At 38.1% G+C, this 22,460-nt stretch overlaps 1 protein-coding gene across 6 annotated transcripts in view; it reads right to left on the bottom strand.

Annotated features, from left to right (window-relative positions):
• Positions 1 to 4,813: 4,813 nt before the first annotated feature.
• Positions 4,814 to 22,460, bottom strand: part of LOC149560793 (inositol-pentakisphosphate 2-kinase-like) — a 90,022-nt gene continuing 72,375 nt past the window's right edge. For all 6 annotated transcript variants that reach the window (XM_089824815.1, XM_089824814.1, XM_089824817.1 and 3 more), the window contains exons 4-8: positions 7,183 to 7,330; positions 6,701 to 6,741; positions 6,294 to 6,404; positions 5,553 to 6,194; positions 4,814 to 5,278 (exon numbers count right to left, since the gene is read on the bottom strand). In XM_089824815.1, the coding sequence (XP_089680941.1) occupies positions 5,129 to 5,278; positions 5,553 to 6,194; positions 6,294 to 6,404; positions 6,701 to 6,741; positions 7,183 to 7,330 (1,092 nt within the window). In that variant the 3' untranslated portion in view covers positions 4,814 to 5,128. The remainder of the gene's footprint in view (positions 5,279 to 5,552; positions 6,195 to 6,293; positions 6,405 to 6,700; positions 6,742 to 7,182; positions 7,331 to 22,460) is intronic.

Genomic DNA, 22,460 nt, shown 5'->3' with positions numbered 1-22,460 from the left:
CTACACCAGGCAGAGTTGGGTATATGATTTTTGTTAGTAAAGTTTTGTGGTTGCAGGTGTTAGTTCACTTGCTACAGATGGGTGGACAGGAGGTCTACCAGGTGAAGGCCATAGGAGATGGTCTAGGGCCAGAGAAGATGGTCCTTTGTGTGTCACCAAAAGTCTTGGGGAGAGAGGCAAGAGGGACTCTCAAGTGAGGGATAAAGTGTTGGTGTTTGTGAGAAATGCAGTACTGGAGAAGTGGGCGTTTGGAGGCAGCCATTACAAATTTCAGTGATGAGAAATTAAGTTTGAAGAAATGGTTTAGTAGAGATGTGAAAGAAGGTGAAGAGGAAGAGGTAGAGGTTCATGTTTTTTTTTTGCAAGTTTCAGTCAAGCACGTTTCCATGGGACATGGAAACTTTTCAATTTTGGGAGTATGGTGCAGGAGCACGTCTACGACAGGAAGTTTAGTGGCGACAGGAAGATAGCATGCAGTATTATTACTATCAAACTGTATTGTGACAGGAAGTCTGGCGGCGACAGGAAGGCAACCTGAAATATCAGTAAAATGCAGAAGTTTTGTGACATGAAGTCTAACAGCGACAGGAGGACAACATATTAAAATGCAAAAGTTTATATCATATTGAAAAAAAATTATATATTTAAGAGAGAAATCTGCATGACGGATGTGCCAAATGTAATAAGAAATCTTTTGTAACTAAAAAGGAATCCAAAGAATCATGCAACCGATAGGAATATGAAGAGTCATTGTAACTGCCTAAACTAATTATAAAAAGAGGAATGATCAATAGAGAGAGAGGAGTTAGTTCAAAGGGAAGAGCAAAAATGTAAAAATTTATCCCACCCTCTGGCTGTTGACAGTCATGGTGATAATTGTAATTGTTTTAAGTATTTTCAATAAATTTTAGAGTTCTATGTTATGTCATTCTCTATTTTTGTTATACTCTCTATGGTTCATGTTCCCAATTTATATTCGAAGTTGGTTAATGTTGTCCATGTATTTAAATTTCTGTAAGGAAGAATTTGGTCGGTTTAAGTTAAATCTATGCAGGAAAGTCAGTATTGCTACAGGAAGTTGAATATGTTCATGTCGCATATCTACACATTTTCAGACAAACTATGTTACTGCAAACTTGCAAAAGTCATATATGTTTACTTTGAGTCAAAGAAAAAATCAAATTTGGACATAATATTCAGTTTGAGGTTTACGGGTTATATAGCATTGTGTTGATTAATAATCAGTTTGCAATCAGTTTGTTGTTCCATTTTCTGTATTTGCAGATGACCAAGGCGTCTGTGTATTTTAATATAAATGAGGAAGTGGTCAGGTTGCACTAAGTTGATGCAAGAAACTAAAATGTGGTGACAGGGGGTTAAGAAAGTTCTTGTCTCGTGTAAGTTTTCACTGGGCATTGAAAAAATCAGTTTGTTAACAGTCTGCAAGAGTTTTTAATCGTTCCTGAAGTTCATGTTGCACGTTCTCATTTAAATATGTATAAAGAGAATCAATTAGTAAATTGCAGAGTTTGTTTTTAGTTTGATCTTGGAAGGTGCATGTGCCCCTTGAAGCAACTTAGTTGAGTGACTGTTTTCCTCCTGAGTTTTCCAAGGTGAGGCTCTGCATCACAATGTGCCACAAGCTAGAAGTTAATTTCCTTTGTCTAATAATTATCATGCTCGATCTATCTGTTTTATGTCTCTTGCCAAAGCACCATTACAGAGTAGGATCTCTTCAATATATTTGCAATCAGCAATTCGAGAGCTTTGTAAAACTTTGGACTCCTTTTCTTTGACTCTGCATTATACCCATTGTCTCTACCTTTCATTTCTTTTACTTTTATCAAGTGAAAGGTTAATAACCGTCTCAAAAATACATTTGCTAGAAGTTTATCTTAAACCTTTTTTATATATGAAAGGTTAAGGTTAATGGTTGGGTGGAAAATACGTGTTTTGAAAATTTATCTTAACCTCTTTTTGATGGAGACGTTAAGATTTCAAAGTCAAACACGTGTTTTGAACCCCAAACCTTAACCTTTTTAAATGTTAATGGTTAATGATTTGGTTGAAAATACGTATTTTAATTCCCTCCATTAACCTAAAAGAACTTTTGACTCGGGAACCAGAGTTTAAAAATTTAAAGTGTTGGACAGAGCTGGGAACAAGCCAAAGATATTTGAATGGCGAAATTTCTCAAAAATTCTGAGGGAAAGTGGCCATTTTAATGCTTAAAATAAAGCATATTCTAAAAATAATCATAGCTCAAAAATGCGAGAATTGAGGCAATTTTTATATTTGGGCAACAATACACATGCCTTCCCACATTCTGTAAGCATCTCTACCAGAACAGTTGCAACAATAATTAAAATCTTTAATTTTTGTTTTGTCTATCATAATCGTGAGTACCTTGAATGTAGTGGAAGATCCGCTTAGCTAATCCCTACTAAGGTGTCATCAAACAAGGGTGAAGTGCACTTTGCCTCAAGCTTAACCCCTAAATGAAATGGAGTTAGTGCAAGCTTCAAATCAGTCGTGCAAAATATGTGTATCAAGTGCATACTTGAGTTATCCAAGGAAGATACACGAGTAACATTTTATAACAACTTGTCACATGCAATAGAAAAGTTATGTTAATGTACATTGTTAGTAACATGCAAGGGCAACATTTGATAATAATTTATGTTTGGGTTTGATAACAAATTTGTTAATTGTAAAGTTATGTACGTCATATTGATGAACATTGTTGCATGACTTTATTAATACAATCTAAGTAAAATGCTCCTAGATCATTCTAACCAAGTTAAAAAGGCCTTGCCCATTCGAAAGAGTTGATGAGGTGCGGAGCAAATCTTAGCTGGCGTACTTGAAATTTTGGTAAGTTTCCCTAGTGCTCATGAATATCCCCTGCTGGAGAAAATAAGCTCTGAACTCAGAAACATTCTAATAAGCAAATGCTAGCATTTCAGCTCGCAGCCTCACGAAATCACTAAAAAGGTCATGTAGAATAAACGATGTACATTATAAATAATGTGATCGAGGGCCACCACTCTCTACTTCCAATCGGGTTTTCTATATTTTGTTTTGAAAACTACTGAAACTACTTTTGTACATCTTAAAAGCAACTATAAAAAGTATTGATTGAAAGAGCCTACAAACTCTGAATGCTTCCTTCTTTCAAGTACGGATGGTCGACCTTATTTAGCTTAGCTACCACCATCTGAGGGGGAAAAAATCAACTACACCAGCTGGGGCTTGTTCCCCACTTCATCGACCCTTTCTACTAGGTAACGCTTTTTAATTTGGTTAGAATAATTATTTGCAGTCTAGGACCATGTTACTTAGATCTAATAAGGCATGCTACAATGTATTATCAACAAGACATACATAACTTTACAAATACATGTGGCAAATTTGTTAAACAAAAATGTTATGAAATGATGCCCCATCTTATTAGCATCGAAGCATTAAAATATTTCAATCTACACTTCAAATGTAAAGAAATAAAATAAGAAATTTACAAACGAATACAAATTGCTCTTCTTTTTTTTAAATGGACCTAATGAAGAATAGACAACTAAAACAATTTGAAATCTACTTCTAGATTAAAATGCAATTCTGCAAGAGTATAAAAGAATAGGAATAAAAAGAAGAAAATAAGGCAATGTTTCAAGGGACCAGACCACACTCACCCCGGCTCATTTACAGACTTACAAGAGACAATTGGCATTACTTGTAAAAAGCAAATCGAAGAAACATCAGTATTGATGTTAATTCAATGTCCTGTAGTCTCTAAGGACAAAAGCTCACGTCAGTCAAACCTTTTAGCCTTTTACTGGAAGAGACCACATATAAACCATCCTGAAATATTAGCATAACTTTTTAGTATCTTTAACTAAGAATTTAAGCAAGTTGCTGCACACGGAACTAAATCTTGCATTTATCTCAATAAGCAGTTGCTATGCTTCCTACAAACAATTTATGTTCTTTTGTCTTCTGAAATAACTTGCATGGCAACTTCTGCCTTGGCCTTCATGTAACTCCTCATTGCCTTCCTGACAGTTGATTTTAAAACTTTTATAGGAAGAAATTCTTCTCTAGGAAGTAGTCTCAATGAAAATAGAAACAAATGTTCATCAGCCACAGCTGCATACAAAATCAATATTTTTATAGAGCGATCAAGAACAGCATTTATTATTATGTGATGATGGATTACAAAACTAATCTCTGCATTAATATTAAATAAGGATGAAGCTATCATAGCTTAACTTTTCGATATGAGAGTTCACTTGAAGAAATTTGCCACGATATGCATCTAACGCTATTCACATAAATCATCACAAGGTGTCTGAAAATCATCTACATAATTGTGAAACTATTAGTAGTTTTGAAAGCCGACTGCTTCACATGGAAACTATGACAAACATAGACACCTCAACAATCCAGGTATCCTCTACGCATAGCTTAAGTCCTAACTCAAAGCCATTGACAGTCTCTTGAAATTTATAACTGCACCTGGCGGAACGCTAATAAAGGTCAAGAGAAGTAGAGCTTTAGGATATGATAAGCACCTATACTTCCCTTTGAAGCACCATCCAAATTTAGCTTTCAAATTGTCTTCAAGTCCATAAAGTCTGCAGGTTTGCTCATTATCGGTGATCCAAACCCACCCTTAACTACCTTTGAGTTCTCCTACACTTAAAACCAGTGATTCCAATTTCAAACATTTCTTTTAACAGAATAATTCAACAATTTCTTCAATAATTATAAAGAACTACTATATTGAAAAACATTGTATCATCAAAGAACATATGCATCGCTCAAGAAACTTTCATCATATATCATATAACAAGTACATGTAGCCATTCCTTCTGGAATGACATTTACAAAGAATGGTCATTGATGGCCTCCACAAAACATGAACTGGACATTGCATAGGTTTTGGTAGAATCAACACAAAATATTGATCCAAAAATAAAATAACCACTTTTCCAACACTTCAGGCGTAGGAAACTATTAGTTTGGAGCTATTTCTGGCAATTATAATATAAAAGGAAGCACAGGAAGTTGCTCTGGCATAGGATATGACTCGTCTGCATCTTTTAGCTCAACAATGATGTGATGAGACCAATCAAAGCGATTCACACATTTCAGAATCCTCGTGGTTTGAAATTCTCTTTGTTCCATGCATTCTGGTGTAAGTACTCACTATTTTCTGATCCAATTTGTAATAGTGGATCATTTTTTCCAAACGCTTCAAATCCAAATCTAGGCAGTGTGCCTGCAAATACAGTTAATAGCGACAAGCTATGTTAGTTCATTGATGACACAAACAGCAAGCAATGCTCAATTGGTTAATTAACTGTCAGGTGCTCATGTTTAGAGTTTTTATTGTAGTGAAAATTAATATGCCTTATCATACCCCAATATTTCTTTGACTTTCCAATATTAGTGCATCACTGCACTCTTGTGACCTAATAACTTCAGGTTACCAATAGCTTATCATACCCAAATATTGGCCAGTTTGAAGAAAATGAGAGAGACTGTTTGCAAACCTTGAAGCGAAAAGTTTGATTAGTTGCTGTAAAGTGCATCATATTATTTCCATCCAATGAATTTACATCTGCGGCATCATGATTCACAGGCTGGAAAGTGAGCATTAAACTACAGTCTTTTGCAGTTGTGGCTACTAGAAAGTCACGGACGACCCTTCTGCTTTCCTCAAGTGAAAGAGAGGTAAAGTAATCATATATATGAGTTTGCATTTGACTATCAGATTCATCTGAAGAACAAGTGCATATCTGGCATGGTTTCCTCATGATGTTGAAATATGCATGGATTGCGCCTTCAATGTCATAGAGGTCCATCTTCTGAACAGCAAGAAGCTTGCTTAACATTCTAGTTTCAATAAGAGATTCTGTGATAAGATCCTTTAAGCATGACATTCGCTCTCCCTTTTGGCATGTCATTACACCCTCGAGTATGTCTTCCAAGTATTGAACTGCCTGTTCAGTGATGGAGCCATCAAGCAAGCCTTCCTCTGCATAGCCTCCCAATCCACCAAAGACCAGCGAGCCATTCAAAAAAATCCTTAAATTATTCTGCGGGGTTTCCAAAAGTCCCACAATTGCTTGATGGATTCTATCACGTGATTCAGAGAACAAGTCTGTTGGACAATACTTGCTGATACTGGCTACCTGAAGTACAAGGAAATTTCATTATAATACTTAATTTAGGGAAAAACAAAATTACATGATTATTTTGCTTTTTTAAGGGAATCCAGGATAATGTTTCACCTCCTTTTGGGATAATTTTAGATGTTGATGCATTGAAAATCGAGACACAAGCCTCTTCAGGTGATTCTCTGATGATATGAAGCTTGAACAAGGAAGAAACCCACATTTTGGCTGCCTTCAAAAGATTAAATAAAGATGGCACCAACGTAGCAGCAACCACAACATCCATATATTTTTTTCATGTAAGATCAGCGTACTCATTGTTAACATGTGAAAATGTAGATCATGGAAATTGAATATAGACAATGGTGTTTGTAATTTGCAACTGGAAATTCATGTTTAACCAAAAAGAATTCAACAGTCTAAAGTAAAACGAATATTCAGTATCCCACATGTATCCTGTAAGGAAATTGTAAGCAGTTGAAGAACTAGAAGAAATGATTTAGTATTAAGATAGAAGAGATTACCTTGATCTCTACTGCGATACATGGTGCAGAACCATCAAGCCCTGTGAATTCAAAAGGAAAACTGCATTGATGTCAAAAATAACAGAGGATTTGATGATATATTAACAGTAAAAAGCAGAACAAAGATACCACATATGTGATAATGGTATGAAAAAAAAAAAAAAAAATTTACAGAAATTTTTTGGTAACTTGGAGAATACCTCTCAAACATTTTATTGATATAAGGCAGCACTAAACGAAGGACTGTGACTTGTACAACAAAAGAGTTGAAAAGGAAGACAAACAACATGAAAAAAAGATCCAGAACAATATGATTCTACCTTATGAAAAAGATGCACGATTTCACAAGTTGAGGAATACACCTTAGCACGTTTAGTGATAGAAATGTGGGAAATATTTATAAAATGAGAAATGATGCTGTAAAAGGGGTTGAAAGGGCAAACAAATCGAATGAGAGAAACCTCCACAAAATACAATCATACCTTGTGAAAAGGATGCATGATCTGACATAAGAAGTGCCAAGCCACTCTGGAGATTAATTCTGCTATCTCTAATCCTCCATTCTGGACGTTCCTTATAGATGTTTTGATCCAAAGCTTCTAAAAACTCCTTTGAAACACAAACGAGTGTCTGCAACAGCCCAAATGTCTTCCAAAATTCAGATATTAGATGAAACAAAATATAAAGAGAAGAAAACCTCCCCTTGAAATAACAATTTGCTGATTCAAAAGCATCAAAACAAATGCCATAAGGCAGACTTCTAAGTAAACAGATGAGGTAAAAAGCTACTAGCTACAGAAAAACATAAAAAGACAGATAAGAGGAAACTATTATAAGAATATCAAATAATTTACATCCTCTTTCCTAATGATCCCAATAATGAAAAGCTATTGGCAATTTAATACAGGAAAAGAGCAAACTCTAGAGAATAAAACTCTTCAGACATAGAGAAGTAATGATGAAAATTGGATAGCAATACCCTTTTGTTTTCTATGATGTCTGGTGTCTGCTTTAATTAGTGTCACAAATGCAATACTCAGCTTATACATGGCATAATTGTGTGAAGGTGGCTAGTGACATCCCATTTCTTAATCATCTTCATCACTGATTTCCAGATTTGCATCCATATCACAAAATCTATTATTCACAAAATCCATTTCACAATTTGCTTCCAAAATTATAGGGCCTTTTTTAAGATCTGATTCTTCCGAGTGCTTTACCAATTATAAGTTTTAATTAGGGTAAATTTTGTTTACCATACAGGGTAAAAGGATACTTATTGCATGTAGTACAATAAGATATAACACAGAACAGATACTTTATTCATATATGCAATATGCACTCCAATGCTTACAATATGATTATGGTGATGTCTCAATAGTCCATTCCAGACGGTGTACATATACTTTCCCAAAGGGGTGACTCAACCATCACGCACCCTTTCAGATACACTTCTACCCGCCAGCTACAATATAGAATTTTTCGACATCATCCCCCCCAAAAAGTAAAGTCATCTTTGGACAACAAAATAAAGACAACCCTTACAACAAAACTCAAACTACAACCAAAACAAATAATTACATCAATATTTAGACACTAAGAAGAGGGATGCATCCCTAGTGTAGTAGCCGTCCGTGCCCTAAGCTCATTCATCTCAGCTCGTAGCTTATACACTTGCTCCTTTCATACATTAAATTCTGCTTCAGCCTCCATCTGAAGTTCCAATGCTGATTGCATCATTTCAGCAATCTCTCCAAGCTCTCTCTCTCTCTCTCTCTCTCTCTCTCCTCTGCCACCCGCTCCTTCTCTGCTGCCAACTGTTCCTTCTCTGCTGCCACCTTTTGTAGCTGACTCTGTCGAGCTAACAATGCTGCCCTCTCGAATTCCCAGGTTGCCCTCTCCGTGGCTAGCCTGGTAGCTGACTCCTCTCGAGTCCTCTCCGCTGCTACCTGGTCTGCCTAGCTCCTCCAAAGGGTATAATACGCATCCCTATGTATCTCGACTATCTCCTGAGTCAAGGCCTCTACCTGGATCTCTCGTAGTGGCCCAATCCTGGTGCATCTTTGTACTCTCCACACTCGGCCACCCTCGCTCCTCAAAACAAATTGTAAAGGCCGTCGAGCATCCTACTCTCATGAAGGATCTCACTCTCCTCAGAAGAAGTCTCCTCACGACCACTGTCAGTATTTCCACCATCCAGTCTCAATTGTTTTTGTCTGACCGTAGTCTTGGTGCCAAGTGTATCGAGATGCCTCCACTGCATGATCGAGGGTTCGCCTAGCACGAGTGTTCCCAGTTTGGCCTCCAATGCATTGTTGGGGATCATCCACGACGTTGCCTCCAAGAATAGCCCAATGGCATAGTGTGGTATGTAGAACGTTTTGTGCTGCAATGTCAAATTTATATATCCGTTCTGCCAACAATGTAGCCCAGTCATACACTCTTCCATTAAGTTGTACACTCTTTCATTTAGTCGTACACTTTTCCTTTTTGTGCTTCATTGTTTACTTTTTGCTAAAGTTTGCATTTCATTATGTTATCTTGTTTTCACCCATGCTACTCACCCTTGTTTGAACCTCCAGAATTTCATTTTCAAATCTGAATTTGTAAAATATATCAACCCTTGGCTCATTCCTATATCATTCAACCATCTTTTAGGGTTTTACGAGTGATTTGCATGCCAAAGCAGTGAATCCAAAGAATATGTTCCCCTAGCTTCTTATCCATTCCCTGGAAAGGCTATGCCAACTCTACAAAGGGAAAATCCCTTGGGCGCAGTCCCTGTTTAAGAACACCAAGGGAGAATTCAAATCATTCCTGTGATGGCACAAGAATATCCCAATGTCCGTATGCCTAGTCAAAATTTTGAACTCGTGAAAAATGTAAATCGTTCACTTTTTTTGAATTTCTAAAAAATCACAAGAAGTAATATGGTCCCTAAAGCCTTCAACACATACAAAATTATACATACTAGTTTATCTCTATTTGCCCAGTCATGTTTTTCCTGTTTTCTCATAGTGTTTGCACTTTCTGTTTCAGACAACCACAGTAGGGTCATCAAGTGTTTTTACTATCTACCAGTTTATAAGCAGAGTACAGAGTTTGTTATAGTTTTAATATCACTACTATCAGCACAGTGTTCTTTGGCCTCTATTTTCAAGCATCATCTAAAGCAGTGTTAAAGAAAGATTATTTATTGTTCGTCTCCATTAATAGTAGTCATCAGCACTTTTTCGTCATCACCCAACATTACAGCAGCATACCACCTCATAGGATTTTCCCATTTCTGCTTCAGTCATGAACAGCAAGACCATCAAGTTTTTTAGCAGGCTTTCAACAGATTGTAGTATTTGTTGTAGCTACAATATCACTTTTATCAGCAGTTCCTTGGCCTTCACTTTCAAGCCTCTAGAACAATTTTATATGCAGAATTTTTATTGATCGTCTCCATCTAAAGTAATCATCAGAATTTTTCAATCATTACTTGGATAGCATTATACCGTACAGCAGCTTGACAAGACACCTCAAGCCTAACATTGGCAGTTCAGCATTTTTGCTCGCAAAGAAAAAGAGTAAAACTCTGTAACCATGAAATCCCTTTGTTCTTATTTTTGATGGTTTCCTTTTTATTCTATTTAATTGTTGTTTCCAATTTTCAAGTGTAACACTTAATTGTCTTAACAATAATTTTAAACTCTAGCTTTGCCCCCTTACCAATTTGTTTGGTCATTTGTGGACTCGAATAGATCCATTTACACTTTGCATTTTGCAGCTAATAGGACAGTCCTTGAACTCCCATGACCATATTTGCTGCTGTCATTGATACCATATAAATTGGAAAGTTAAAACTGATTTTCTAGTAATTTAAAGTTGCTTTGAGACCTTTAACCTTTTGTTAGCTTTCCACCAAAATTGTAATAACATTGAAGAAAGAAGTGAATCAAATTCGCATTTGTGTAGACTTTTGGTGTTTGAATGCAGTCACCATCAAGGACCCATTCTCAATACCCTTCACGGATAATATCCTCGAGGAGGGAGCAGAGAACAAAGTGTAGTCTTTCATGGACGATTTCTTGGGGTACAACCAAATCTCCATTGTGGAGGACAAATTGAAAACTACATTTGTGGTCGAGAATGGCATGTATGCTTAGAATTGAGTCTCATTTGAGTTGTGCAACACTCCTGCCGCCTTTCAAAGGATAATCCTCCATATCTTTGATAAGATGTCCACTGGAATTTCAACACATTTTTACATGACTTGTCCACCTGTAGTGCACAAGACACTCACTTGGTGGCCCTGAAGGAATGAATGTGTAACATCCTCTTTTTCCAAGTCTTAACTAACAACTAAAATATCAAAGAAATACAGTTACTACTTCATATTCATAGGGAGACAGTTATATCAATTATGATCATGTGAATGAGATTAACGGTTACAATCACTTAAACGAGAATCTCATAACTAACAATTGAAGTTAGCATCAATAAATTTACCAAAGAATTTAAAATCTACATACCGTAGAATTCAAAACCGAAAACTGTCTAGGGATGCTTCTGCAAAAACCCAAATTAGTCCACAAAATAACTCTTAAGGAGCAAATAGCTATACTACTTTATCGTAATAACAAATACCAATATGTCATCTAGGGCATAAAATACCACTATATCAATTAGGGCATCAAATGCCACTCAATCATTTCGGGCATCAATTACCATTGAATCATTTAGGGCATCAATTACCATTGGATCATTTAGAGCATCACATACCACTGTATCAATTAGAGAATCAAATATCACTGGATCATTTAGGGCATCACATACCACTGTATCAATTAGGGCATCTATTATCATTGGATTATTTAGGGCATCTATTACCATTGGATTATTCAGAGCATCTATTACCATTGGATCATTTAGGGCATCACATACCACTGTATCAATTAGGGCATCAATTACATTCAATTAGGAAAATACACTCATATTCATTATTCAAATAAATGAAGACAAAGATAACAATCCATCAAATAAACCTATCTTTTGCATATAGTTTTATTTCATGTTCAATTGGAAGAACAACCGATCTAGCTGGTTACCAATTATATTGACAAGAAAAGTTGATTTCAATGAAGGAAAATAACTGAAACGATGATATAAATCAAATCCATCTTATCTTCTTACTTGAATAAACATCATAAAAGTAAATTACCTGTTACCCATAAATGTTTGAATGCTTAACTTGTCTTTGACTGATGCACGTCCTGACATCTTGTGGAGAGGGGAAACATTGTAAGGGCCTTAACCTCCCAACCACGAACCTTTTAACTTATCCCCACACTTTCTCTAACTAGAAAGGCCCTCCATACCCGGAATAGACATGGAACACCTTGTCAGCCACTAAGCATCCTGGGACTTAAGTCACACCACTCGTCTTGACAATAGAGAATGAATTGGTTATGCATGAGCTATTAAATGATTCTTTAAAGGTAATAAATTTATTGTATCACATCTGATTTTGTTTTCATGTTCTTGTAGATCTTTATCTCACCTCTTCACCCTCTTTCTTGGCCATCTAGCCGGGTGAGTCTTACGTGTGAAATCTCAGAGTATTTCCACTCTTTTGCTGAACCCCAGCTGGTGTTAAAGAAATAACATAATCTCATTATTGTCATAGTACATTTCTTATGACCCGAGAGAATCGCTTAAGAATTTACAAGGTAGCTTGAATAAGGATTCCGACTCGAAACATGAGGCGTCTTGGCATAACAAGAAACATTTGATTCAGACTTAATAGGGAGAGATGGACTCAACGAATATACTATCTAATATTACAGTCAAACAATGAGACAATCGAATTATTGATTCAATTCTTACACTTGTATTTTGAATGCATACGTAAAACAATATAAATTGACAAGGCTAACCACATAACCTGATCAAGAGAGGTAAGAAGCTCAGTTTTGATTTTCGTACTATCGGCTTCAAAATTGCGCATCGCAAAATAGAGCTCAATTCAAATAGAACTATGACTCGGATGGTCCTCAATCTAAATGCAGCAAATTAATGATGAGAAAAGAGGGAGAAGACATATAATGCAAAAATCGAGTTTTTGGTTCTTCTATCTTGCACCTGAAAGAAGGCATTCGAAAAAAATATAAAAGCTTCAAAGAAGTCATGACTCTTTGAGCAGTTATGAAAGAAGAAATTCCGACTTCTTGTACCGCCAATAAAAGATGCAAAGTGTACATTCTCGCCTCTTGTTAAGACAAATAATTATGGGGAAGAATTTGAAAGTTACTAAATCAAAAAAAAAAGGATAATTTATTAAATTATACATATATAAATATATATATATATTTGCACATATACATATTTTTTATTTTGAATGGTGCCGTTATATTATTATTATTTATCTAAGGTTGTACCCAATAAGGTATGCATATCTAAATACGGGTATTACTTGGAAGATTATTTCATCTTCATATCTTCTCAAGGTATATGCCTATTTAGGTATACGTATTTTAACAGGCACCGCACTATTATACCTATGTGCACACACATATATACGTATTAATTGAAGTGATGAGAATGTCATTATAAATCATTAAAGGTATGTACTTTGATTAAGTTAAAATGTTTAAGGTTTTAATGATTGTCCAATAGCTCATGCGCATCCAATGATTGTATCTCGTTATGCAGTCGCTAGGTCCTCAACCATGCTAATTCAAGATTCATACTCATTTGCCTAGTGATGGTGATGCCCTTGTGCCCGATTCTTTTCTGACAATGCTTCCACCCCTTTGATGTGCTCCCTAGAAGGAAATTCTGCACATTTAAATCATACTACCATAATCAAGTTATTAATCCTAATTAATCATAATGGCTAACCGCCTTTTCAATTCCCATGAATTCATGATAAATAACCAACTATCCACAATATCATCATAACAGTTAACTAGCATGTCCTCTTCATATGAAATTATAACGATTAACCATCTTACCATTTCACATGATTATAACAAATTTCAATTGTCAACTAACTTCATGTGAGACCTCAACAGCCGTATGAACATTTTAAATTGGGTCAAAAAATGGGATGTAACAGAATGGAATGCTGTTGGAAAGCCTGGCTTGCATTGAATTTGAAGAAATGCAGGTTTATGGTGCCTCAAGGAAGTTGCTCGGACATATTGTCTATAAGGCTAGATTGAAGACAGATCCAAAGAAGGTGAGACCCATCCTTGAGATGCAGCTCCTGGAGTTACATTCGTTCTTAGACACATTGGGTATTTACCCAAAGGTCATCAAGAACTTCACATAGTTTTCCTACCCTTTGGATATGCTGACACAGAAGGACGAGTCATACACTTGGGAGACCATGTAAGGAGAGCCCTTCGAGGATTTCAAAACAAGGCTAGTGACTACGCCTATTTTGGCCTTATCCAAACTAGGATAAAGAATCCCACATCCATGTGGACACCTCAAATTATGTTATCAGCGCCACCCTGGCACAAGTGGGGGAGCATGGGCTAGATCATCCTATCTACTTTGCAAGTAGATTGCTATCAAAAGTTGAGTACCATACAATGGAGAGGGCAAGTCTCAGGATGGTCTATGTAGTGCAGAAGTTTTATCACTATCTACTGGCAACTCCGCTCACCAAGTGGTAATGTACCTAGTGAATAAACATATTATTCAAGGAAGGATTAACAGGTGGCTCCTACTTCAAGAGTTTACCTTCACAATCATTGTACGACAAAGAAGCAGCCATGTAATTGTTGCTCAATTGTCTCAGATCAAGTCAAAAGAACTACCAAATAGAGTGAACGATGACTTCCCCAACATGCATCTTCCCCATATATTTGTATTGTCATTATAGTACACCACCATCGGGGGTCTCTTGATCATGCAATTCCTGAGGGACATGTCACCACAAGAATGAAGTTACTCCTGTGGACCCAAGCATTTCAGTTGATCAACAGGTTGCTTTATAAAATGAGACCCAACCAAGTTTGAGGAGATGTGTTATGGAAAAGGAGATTCTCGCAGTGTTAGCAGAGGCACACAAAGGACCCGTAAGAGGCCACATGGGATGAAACACCACGACTCGAAAGGTGTTACTCACAAGCTTACAATGGCCCACATTATACAATGATTCTCGTGACTAGGTCGTAGGGTGTGACACTTGCCAAAGGGCAAGCAAACCACTCAAGAAGGACTTTGTGCCCCTCAGTCCTTGCATATACTGGAGTTGTTTGAGCAATGAGGATTGGACTTCATAGGGCTGCTAAAGGCAAGTCATGCATGAAGGAGTCAACATGTAATGGTGGTGATTGAGTATCTAACGAAGTGGGCCAAAGCACAAGCCCTACCAGACAATTCAGCCTTGAGCTCAAGGTTCTTATACGAATAGATCATCACCTAGTATGGTGTTCCCATCCAACTCAATAGTTATCAAGGCGGGCATTTTGTGAGCCATGTGGTGAAACTCCTAAAGATCGAGTTTAAAATCTTCCTCTTTGTCAAGCTCTTACTACTCCAGAGCCAATAAGCAAGCAAAAGCCACAAACAAGATACTAGCCTCTGTCATCTATAAGTCTTGTGGCATTGTGCAGGAGGATTGGGAGGAAAAGCATTCGTCGATACTATGGGCCTACAAAATCACTTATAAAATCACAAGAAGCTAGACACCTTTTGAACTGATGTATGGCCAAGAAGCCATCGTACCGGTGGAGTTCATAGTACCTAGTCTATGGATGGCCATCGAAAATTGGCTTGGCAACATAGAGAGTTTGTAGGAAAGATTGTACAAATTGAATAAGCTAGATGAACGAAGACTAATGGCTCAATGGATGGCTAAGGTGGCCTAGGTATGTTGGAAAGTGTGGCATGACAAACATACTCAACGTATGAATTACAAGCTAGGACAAATGGTGTTGAAGTACAATGGCCGCAATGAAATAAGACCAAGCAAGCTCAAAGGCCAAACATACTCAACGTATGAATTACAAGCTAGGACAAATGGTGTTGAAGTACAATGGCCGCAATGAAATAAGACCAAGCAAGCTCAAAGGCCGATGGCTTGGCCCTTATGAAGTTCAAGAAATTGGAGAGAATGGAGCAATAAAATTAGCAAGTTTGGATGGTTAGCCAATCAAGGAGCCTATGAAAGGGTCAAAGTGAAGATAGATCACAACCAAGGGCGATGAATGATGAATTCCAACAAGGAGGCCAAAAAGTCGGACAGGATGATCTAGGTAAGTAATAAATTTGTTAAAGAAAAATAAGAGAGAACTCTCATCTTATGATGATTCACCATATGACAAGTGAAAATCATACAATAAGAAAGACCAAAATAGAACCCGTACAGCAATATGGAAGAAACATTGTACAACCCATCAGAGCACTGTGTCGAAAAGACAAAAGGCAAGCAGAAAAGGCAAAAGGCACACACTCATGCAACCGTACAACAAGAAAAGAAGAAAAAAATAACACCATATAGATATAAGCAAAAAAGGACACAACATTACATTGTATGGATATAAGTGTAGAAATGAAGTCAGAGGGAAAAAAAAAAAGGATCATTGTACGGTATTCACCTTATGTCAAGGCAAACCATACGGCAAAAAACACACTATACAATAGGGGAGAAAGGTTCGCATAGATTAAAGTAATCGCACGGTAATAGAAGAAAAGGCATGGACAACAATACAAGACTGTATGATTGATTGGAAGGCCATATAAACATCATAGGCAGACATTATATGGCAAGAGGGGTTACACCTAATTATCAAGTTGTATTGCATTGTCGTACAACAAGAAAAGAGCATAAGAAGGTGCAAGACCAGATTATTAATATATTGACATGAGAAAATGCCATTTTGATGGGTGGCATATGGAAGGTCACAAGGTGAGCATGGTCAAGGAGTGATTATTGTCACAACCATACTAGGATTGCCAATTGCCATAGGGAAGTAAATAGGAGCCATGCGGCAATAAAACTCTTGTGCATAAGGACAAGTCGCGTGTAGGGTTAAAGACATTATCAACAAGGTACTTGTTGTGGTGGACATATATATATATATATATATATATATATATATATATATATATATATATATATATATATATATATTGAAATTGTACGGCCACAAGAGCATTTATAGACTTAGGAAAAGGATACTGTAGAAAATGGTTATAGTAACTATCACTTGGCACAACAGTTGTACATTCTGCAATGGACAAAGGAAAGGTTGCGCAGACATTGCCATGAGGAGTGAAAGTTGCAGGCAAGATGGATTTGGGTAATGCCGCTAGCCTGCTAGGAGAAAGAAAACATGACCTACGATTCAGAGGCAATGACAAGGTGACAGTGGATACAATTACATTTGCAAGTTTGAATAGCATTGAATAAGAAACATGGTGGCAAGGAACACTTAATGACACCCATCAAGAATACCCTTCTATGTGCAAGCAGACACTGGGCCATTCAAAAGCTTGTGTTTCCCGTTTAAGATTTTGAGATATCCATCAAGGCAATGATTGAAAAGTATGATAAATATAGTCAAAAGTGTAACAAATCGGATTTTCATAACAAAATAAAGGCGAACTAGAAAGAGTTTTCCTCAACAAATTATTGAACAGATATATTGAATTCCTTTTCGTGGGACATTAACTGTTTTTTAACTACCAATGATTAATTGAAATAACAAAGCTCAACTGAAATAACTATATCAATGATCAACTGTAATAACTATAATAACGATTAATTGAATTAATTGTAACAATGATCAGCTGTAACAACTATAATAACGATTAACTGAAATATCTGTAACAATGATCATCTGTAATAACTGAAATAACTATAACAATGGGCAATTGTAATAACTGAAATAACGATTTACTATTTTTCCATACATAAGTAAAGTAAATGCTTAACATGAAAAAAAAAGAACATACAAGAAATATCCGGTAAGTCTTTAGTTGGTTGTGCAAGCCTCGGCTTTCGGTAAGAGGAGAAGCATTGACTTAGGCTTAACCTCCCAACCTTGGACCATATTTATCCCCACACAATCTATTGAGTAGAAAGGCCTGTTTATCGTAAGGGTAAATTAAATGAATGCATTCAACTAATTTTATGGTGTGATGCATTCTTTTCTTTTTGTGCGATTTGCTCACCGTGTACCGGACGATGGGATCTTTCTTTTTTCTAGGTTTGGACTGTATGTTCTTCCCCTCTTCAGCTGTAACCTCCTTTGCGTCATCTGCTTCTCTGTATACATTCAGACACTCATTTTTCTCTTTTTTCTCACCTTCGTCGACCCTTAGCATATTACAACTCGAAAAGAGTTCGTAGTCTTCTATTTGCCAGTGGTAAAGGCCATTCACCGAGTCTAGGTCGTCGTCATTCGATCCTCCTTCTAGTGTTAATACTCCTTCGTCCGGTTCCATTCTCCTCTTTCCTTCGTCGTCACTATCACCTTCACCTTCTGAATCTGACGATGCTACCTCTTCACCTACCATTTGTGTGTGCAAGTTAATTATGAATCTTTTGCCTCCACGCTCCATTGATAGAGTATTTCGTTTCCAATCATGTTTTACTTTTGCTTGTACTAACCAAGTCCGTCCCAGAATAGCATCATATCCTTTTCTTTTCAATGGAATGACCATAAAGTCCAATAAAAATGGCTGTGTTCCAATAGTTACCGGTTGCGCCCTTAAGGTTCCCAACGGTTTGATCTCGTGTTGGTCTACCATGAGCAACTGGAATGTAGGTGGCCACAGCGTCGGCTTTCCCAACTTCTTCCAAGTATACTCCGGCAACACATTCACGCCGGACCCTCTATCGACAATTGTGTCTGTCAGAACATTTCCCAAAATCCCCATCTCGACGACCGTCGGATGCCTTCCTGTTGTGAGTGCCAGAAGCATTGGGTTTGTTGCTGTCGTTCCCCTACTATCCCTTCCTGTGTCCTCCATTGCTTCCGAAAACAGTGTATGATTCAGAATGGCCGTCCGTAACTGGGGCATTGTGAGAAGGTCACTTATCTTGACCGGTATCTCCATTTGTAAAATCTGTTGTACAATGTTTTGTTCCGCGAAGTTCCTTGCCAAGGTATCGGTGATGTCCTTCAACTGAGATGTCTCCGCCGACGATGCCTTTCCAATTTCCACCTGTGCTTCCCCAAATTTCCTCTTTTCTTCCGTCGGATCCGGGTACTCTTTTGCTTGCCTCCGCATAATTGCTAGAACCTCTTCTTCATCCGTTCGGACAATGATCAAATTCACTCCAGACTTCAAGCACTTAGCATCTTCATGGTCGCCGAGTCCGCACCATCTGCATAATAATTTTGGTGGGTTCACCATTGTACAGTCTCGCGCAAAATGACCCCACAAATTACATGCTCAACATTGAACAATCGGCCGTCCATTTGCATCATACTGGATTCGACTTCGACTGCCATTATTATTGTTACTGTTCGCATTGTTGTTGTTTTTCTCTCTACTATTATTCCTATATCCTCCTGACGTGGCACTTACATTATTGGTATTTCCGCTACTGCCTGACGGGGACGCCTCCTATGTAAGAAGTACCTGCAGAGATCCTCTGATCTTCATGTTAAAGGGACATTCCTTGGTCGAGTGGCCCATGATCTGACAAATGTCATAGAATTGGTTCTTTGGACAGGATCCTTTAGTGTGATCATTGGTCTTACACTCCGTGCACCACAGCTCACTACCTTTTGGCTCCTTTTGCATGTTTTTAAACTCCTTCATCATGCAGATCATGTCCTTCTGTAAGGCGCGGACCTTCTTGCTACTGCCTTCATCGTCGCTGCTATCTTCTCCGACAGGCTCGTCATCAGAATCAGATGAGCTAGTGTTCTTTGTTTTCTGCTCGCTTTCCAAGTTTAATGCTCTGTTATAAGCTTCCGTGTATGACGACAGTGGCACAATTTTCATTTTCTTCCGCAATTTTGGGCGTAGACCTTCCACAAACCATCTTTTCTGAAGTCCGTCCACTCGCTTATTTTCCATTTTATTTATCAAATCTTTTAATTTCCTGGAGTAGACACGGACAGTTTCATTCTTCCCTTGCTTGGTATCGAAGATCTCGCCAACAATTTCATTATCATCGCGCAACAGTTGAAACTCTGCCAGAAACTCCTCTTTAATGTTATTCCAACTGTCTAGCTTCTGCGGATCTGTACTAGTAAACCAGTCAATTGCCACACCCCGTAGGGTTGCCGAAAATTGTCTCATCCAGTCGTCTTCATCAGTTATGCCATTTTCCCTCCAGATCATTTCACATGTCTTGCAGTGTCAAATGGGATCAGCCATACCATCGCCATCGAACTTCGGCAGTTTCTCTTTTGGTCCTGCCATCATGATTGGTTTTTGTAAACAAGCATTGCTCGGTCTTGCAACACTGGCGATGTTCACTCCCACACCGTGGCTTTGCACTCCCACACCGACGATCTGCACTCCCGCACCAGTAGACTTTTGTCCCACACCGGCGATCTGCACTCCCGCACCCACACCGGCGGTCTGCTCTCCCACACCGGCGGACTACACTCCCACACCGGCGGTCTGCTCTCCCACACCGACGGACTACACTCCCACACCGACGGTCTGCTCTCCCACACCGGCGGTCTGCTCTCCCACACTAGCAGACTGTTCTCCCACACCGGCGGACTGCACTCCCACACCGGCGGTCTACTCTCCCACACTGGCAGACTGCTCTCCCACACCGGCAGACTGCACTCCAACGCCAGCAGTCTGCACTTCAACACCGGCGATCTGCTCCTTCACACCGGCGGTCTCAACAGCTGTGAACCTTGGTGAAGGAAAAGGATCTTCTGAAGTTGTCTCCCACGAAAGTGTATCCCAGACGAAGAGGTCACTCCACACTCGTGCTCCCTCGGCACTCCGAGCCATGCAAGTCGATGCTTTTCCGTCTAAATTCTCTTCCCTCAGCAAACACAAATTTAAGAACTCTTCCCGTGCTTCTTCCACCAACTTCACCTGCTGTCGAGTCTCCTCCAACAATTTCTCTGCGCTCCTGTTTCCGTCGGCAATCTTCTAGAATCTCCTTCGGCACTTTGCCTGTTGCACCAGAATTAAATGTTCTTGTGCAGTACGGATTCCATCTTTTCCCTTCTCCTTATTTCGATCCTTGTTAAGCTAATTTGGCATTAATCTTCATTCCTCCCATCTTCCAGGTTCATAGGGCAACGGCGCCAAATGTTTACCATAAGGGTAAATTAAATGAATGCATACAGACAATGGAAACACGAACAGCAGAGCCTTTTAGATTATTCGCATATGCCAGAATATTACATTATGCTTCATAAGATGAATGATAGATGATGAGATACAATGATCCCAGACGAGATATAAATACTATCCGCCAAACCTTCCCGAAGGAGTCCGTCGACCACAAACATTGTCCGCTACAAACTATTTACCCGTCGACTACAGAATACAGAAACACCGACGACAATCACTCCGTCGGCTACAGAAACACCGACAACAATCCAGTTGGCTGACAAGGCCCTCCCTACCCTGGGATCAGGCTTGGAATACTTTTAGTCCAACCACCTGAGCATTCCGATGTTTAGAATGTCCGCACAATTATAGAGAGACATGTATGAATAATTGGCTCTACTGACATCAAGTGATCATAGATGGAAAACATGCCTTAAAACGACCTTGGCCAAGGTTTTCTGATGGGTTCAATGACCTGATCAGCACCGCTCGACTTGACAACAGGGGGACAATAATATGGACGAACATGAGCTATTAAATGAAATTAATTTAGATTTATTGTATCATGTCTAACTTTTATTTCCATGTCATTGCAGATTCCATCTCACCTCTTCACCTTTTCCATGGCTATACAGCCAACAAGTCCTAGGTGCTCGAATCTCAGAGCAATCGGCTCTGTCCATTGATCCTCAACTGATTCATGACTATTATATGTTTCCAACTTATCACAATCTGTGATTTGATGAATGTGTTCTTAAAGACTTGCAGAAAATATCATTTGATTCTGACTATCAATGGCATAAATAAATTATGATATCATGTCATGGATACTTGGCTTTTATTTGTCATAAACAACTCCTTCTTAGAGAGGGTCTCACTGATGATACTTAAGCATGATGAATATAAATTGTAGCTTAATGCTATGGTAATCAGAATGCAGTAACAACTGATAATGAAATATATAGCAATACTTGGAATATGATTGACCACATAACCTGGTATAATCTGGAAAAGATTGGAGTCTTGCTAGACGCTAATGACTCAGCTTTTCCTCAGAATAATCTCCAGGCACAAACTCAATGTGACTTATAATCACGTCTTCAGCGAAGAAAAATAATAGAAGGCAGAACGTGAAAGAGATTAGCAATGTTTATAATGTAGAGATATTATGTGATATCTGCAGAGGTATCAGGTGGTATAAAGAATAGAGGTCGAGTGATAGAAAGGAAGTCAGGTGATGAGAAGGAAGTTGGATGATGAGTTATATTATCTTCCGTCTCTCTCGACCTCATGATATATGAATGTTCTAAGTCTCTTTGGCTTCCAAGAAGCCATAACTCCTAAAGAAGAGACTTGGCTCTTGGACGCCAAATAAATATGCCAAATGGTCATTCAGTTTTTAGCAAGAAAATGAATAAATATGGAAAAAGAATTGAAGGTTATAAATCAAGAACAATTATAGTGTATATCTATCTACTTGCACGTAGATATACTT

The sequence above is a fragment of the Cupressus sempervirens genome, chromosome 4 (assembly GCF_028749045.1).
Source record: "Cupressus sempervirens isolate cs-2001-9-10 chromosome 4, ASM2874904v1, whole genome shotgun sequence".
Classification (NCBI taxonomy): Eukaryota; Viridiplantae; Streptophyta; class Pinopsida; order Cupressales; family Cupressaceae; genus Cupressus; species Cupressus sempervirens.
The sequence above is the reverse complement of the archived record's forward strand: the minus strand, read 5'-3'. Positions and strand labels throughout refer to the sequence as shown.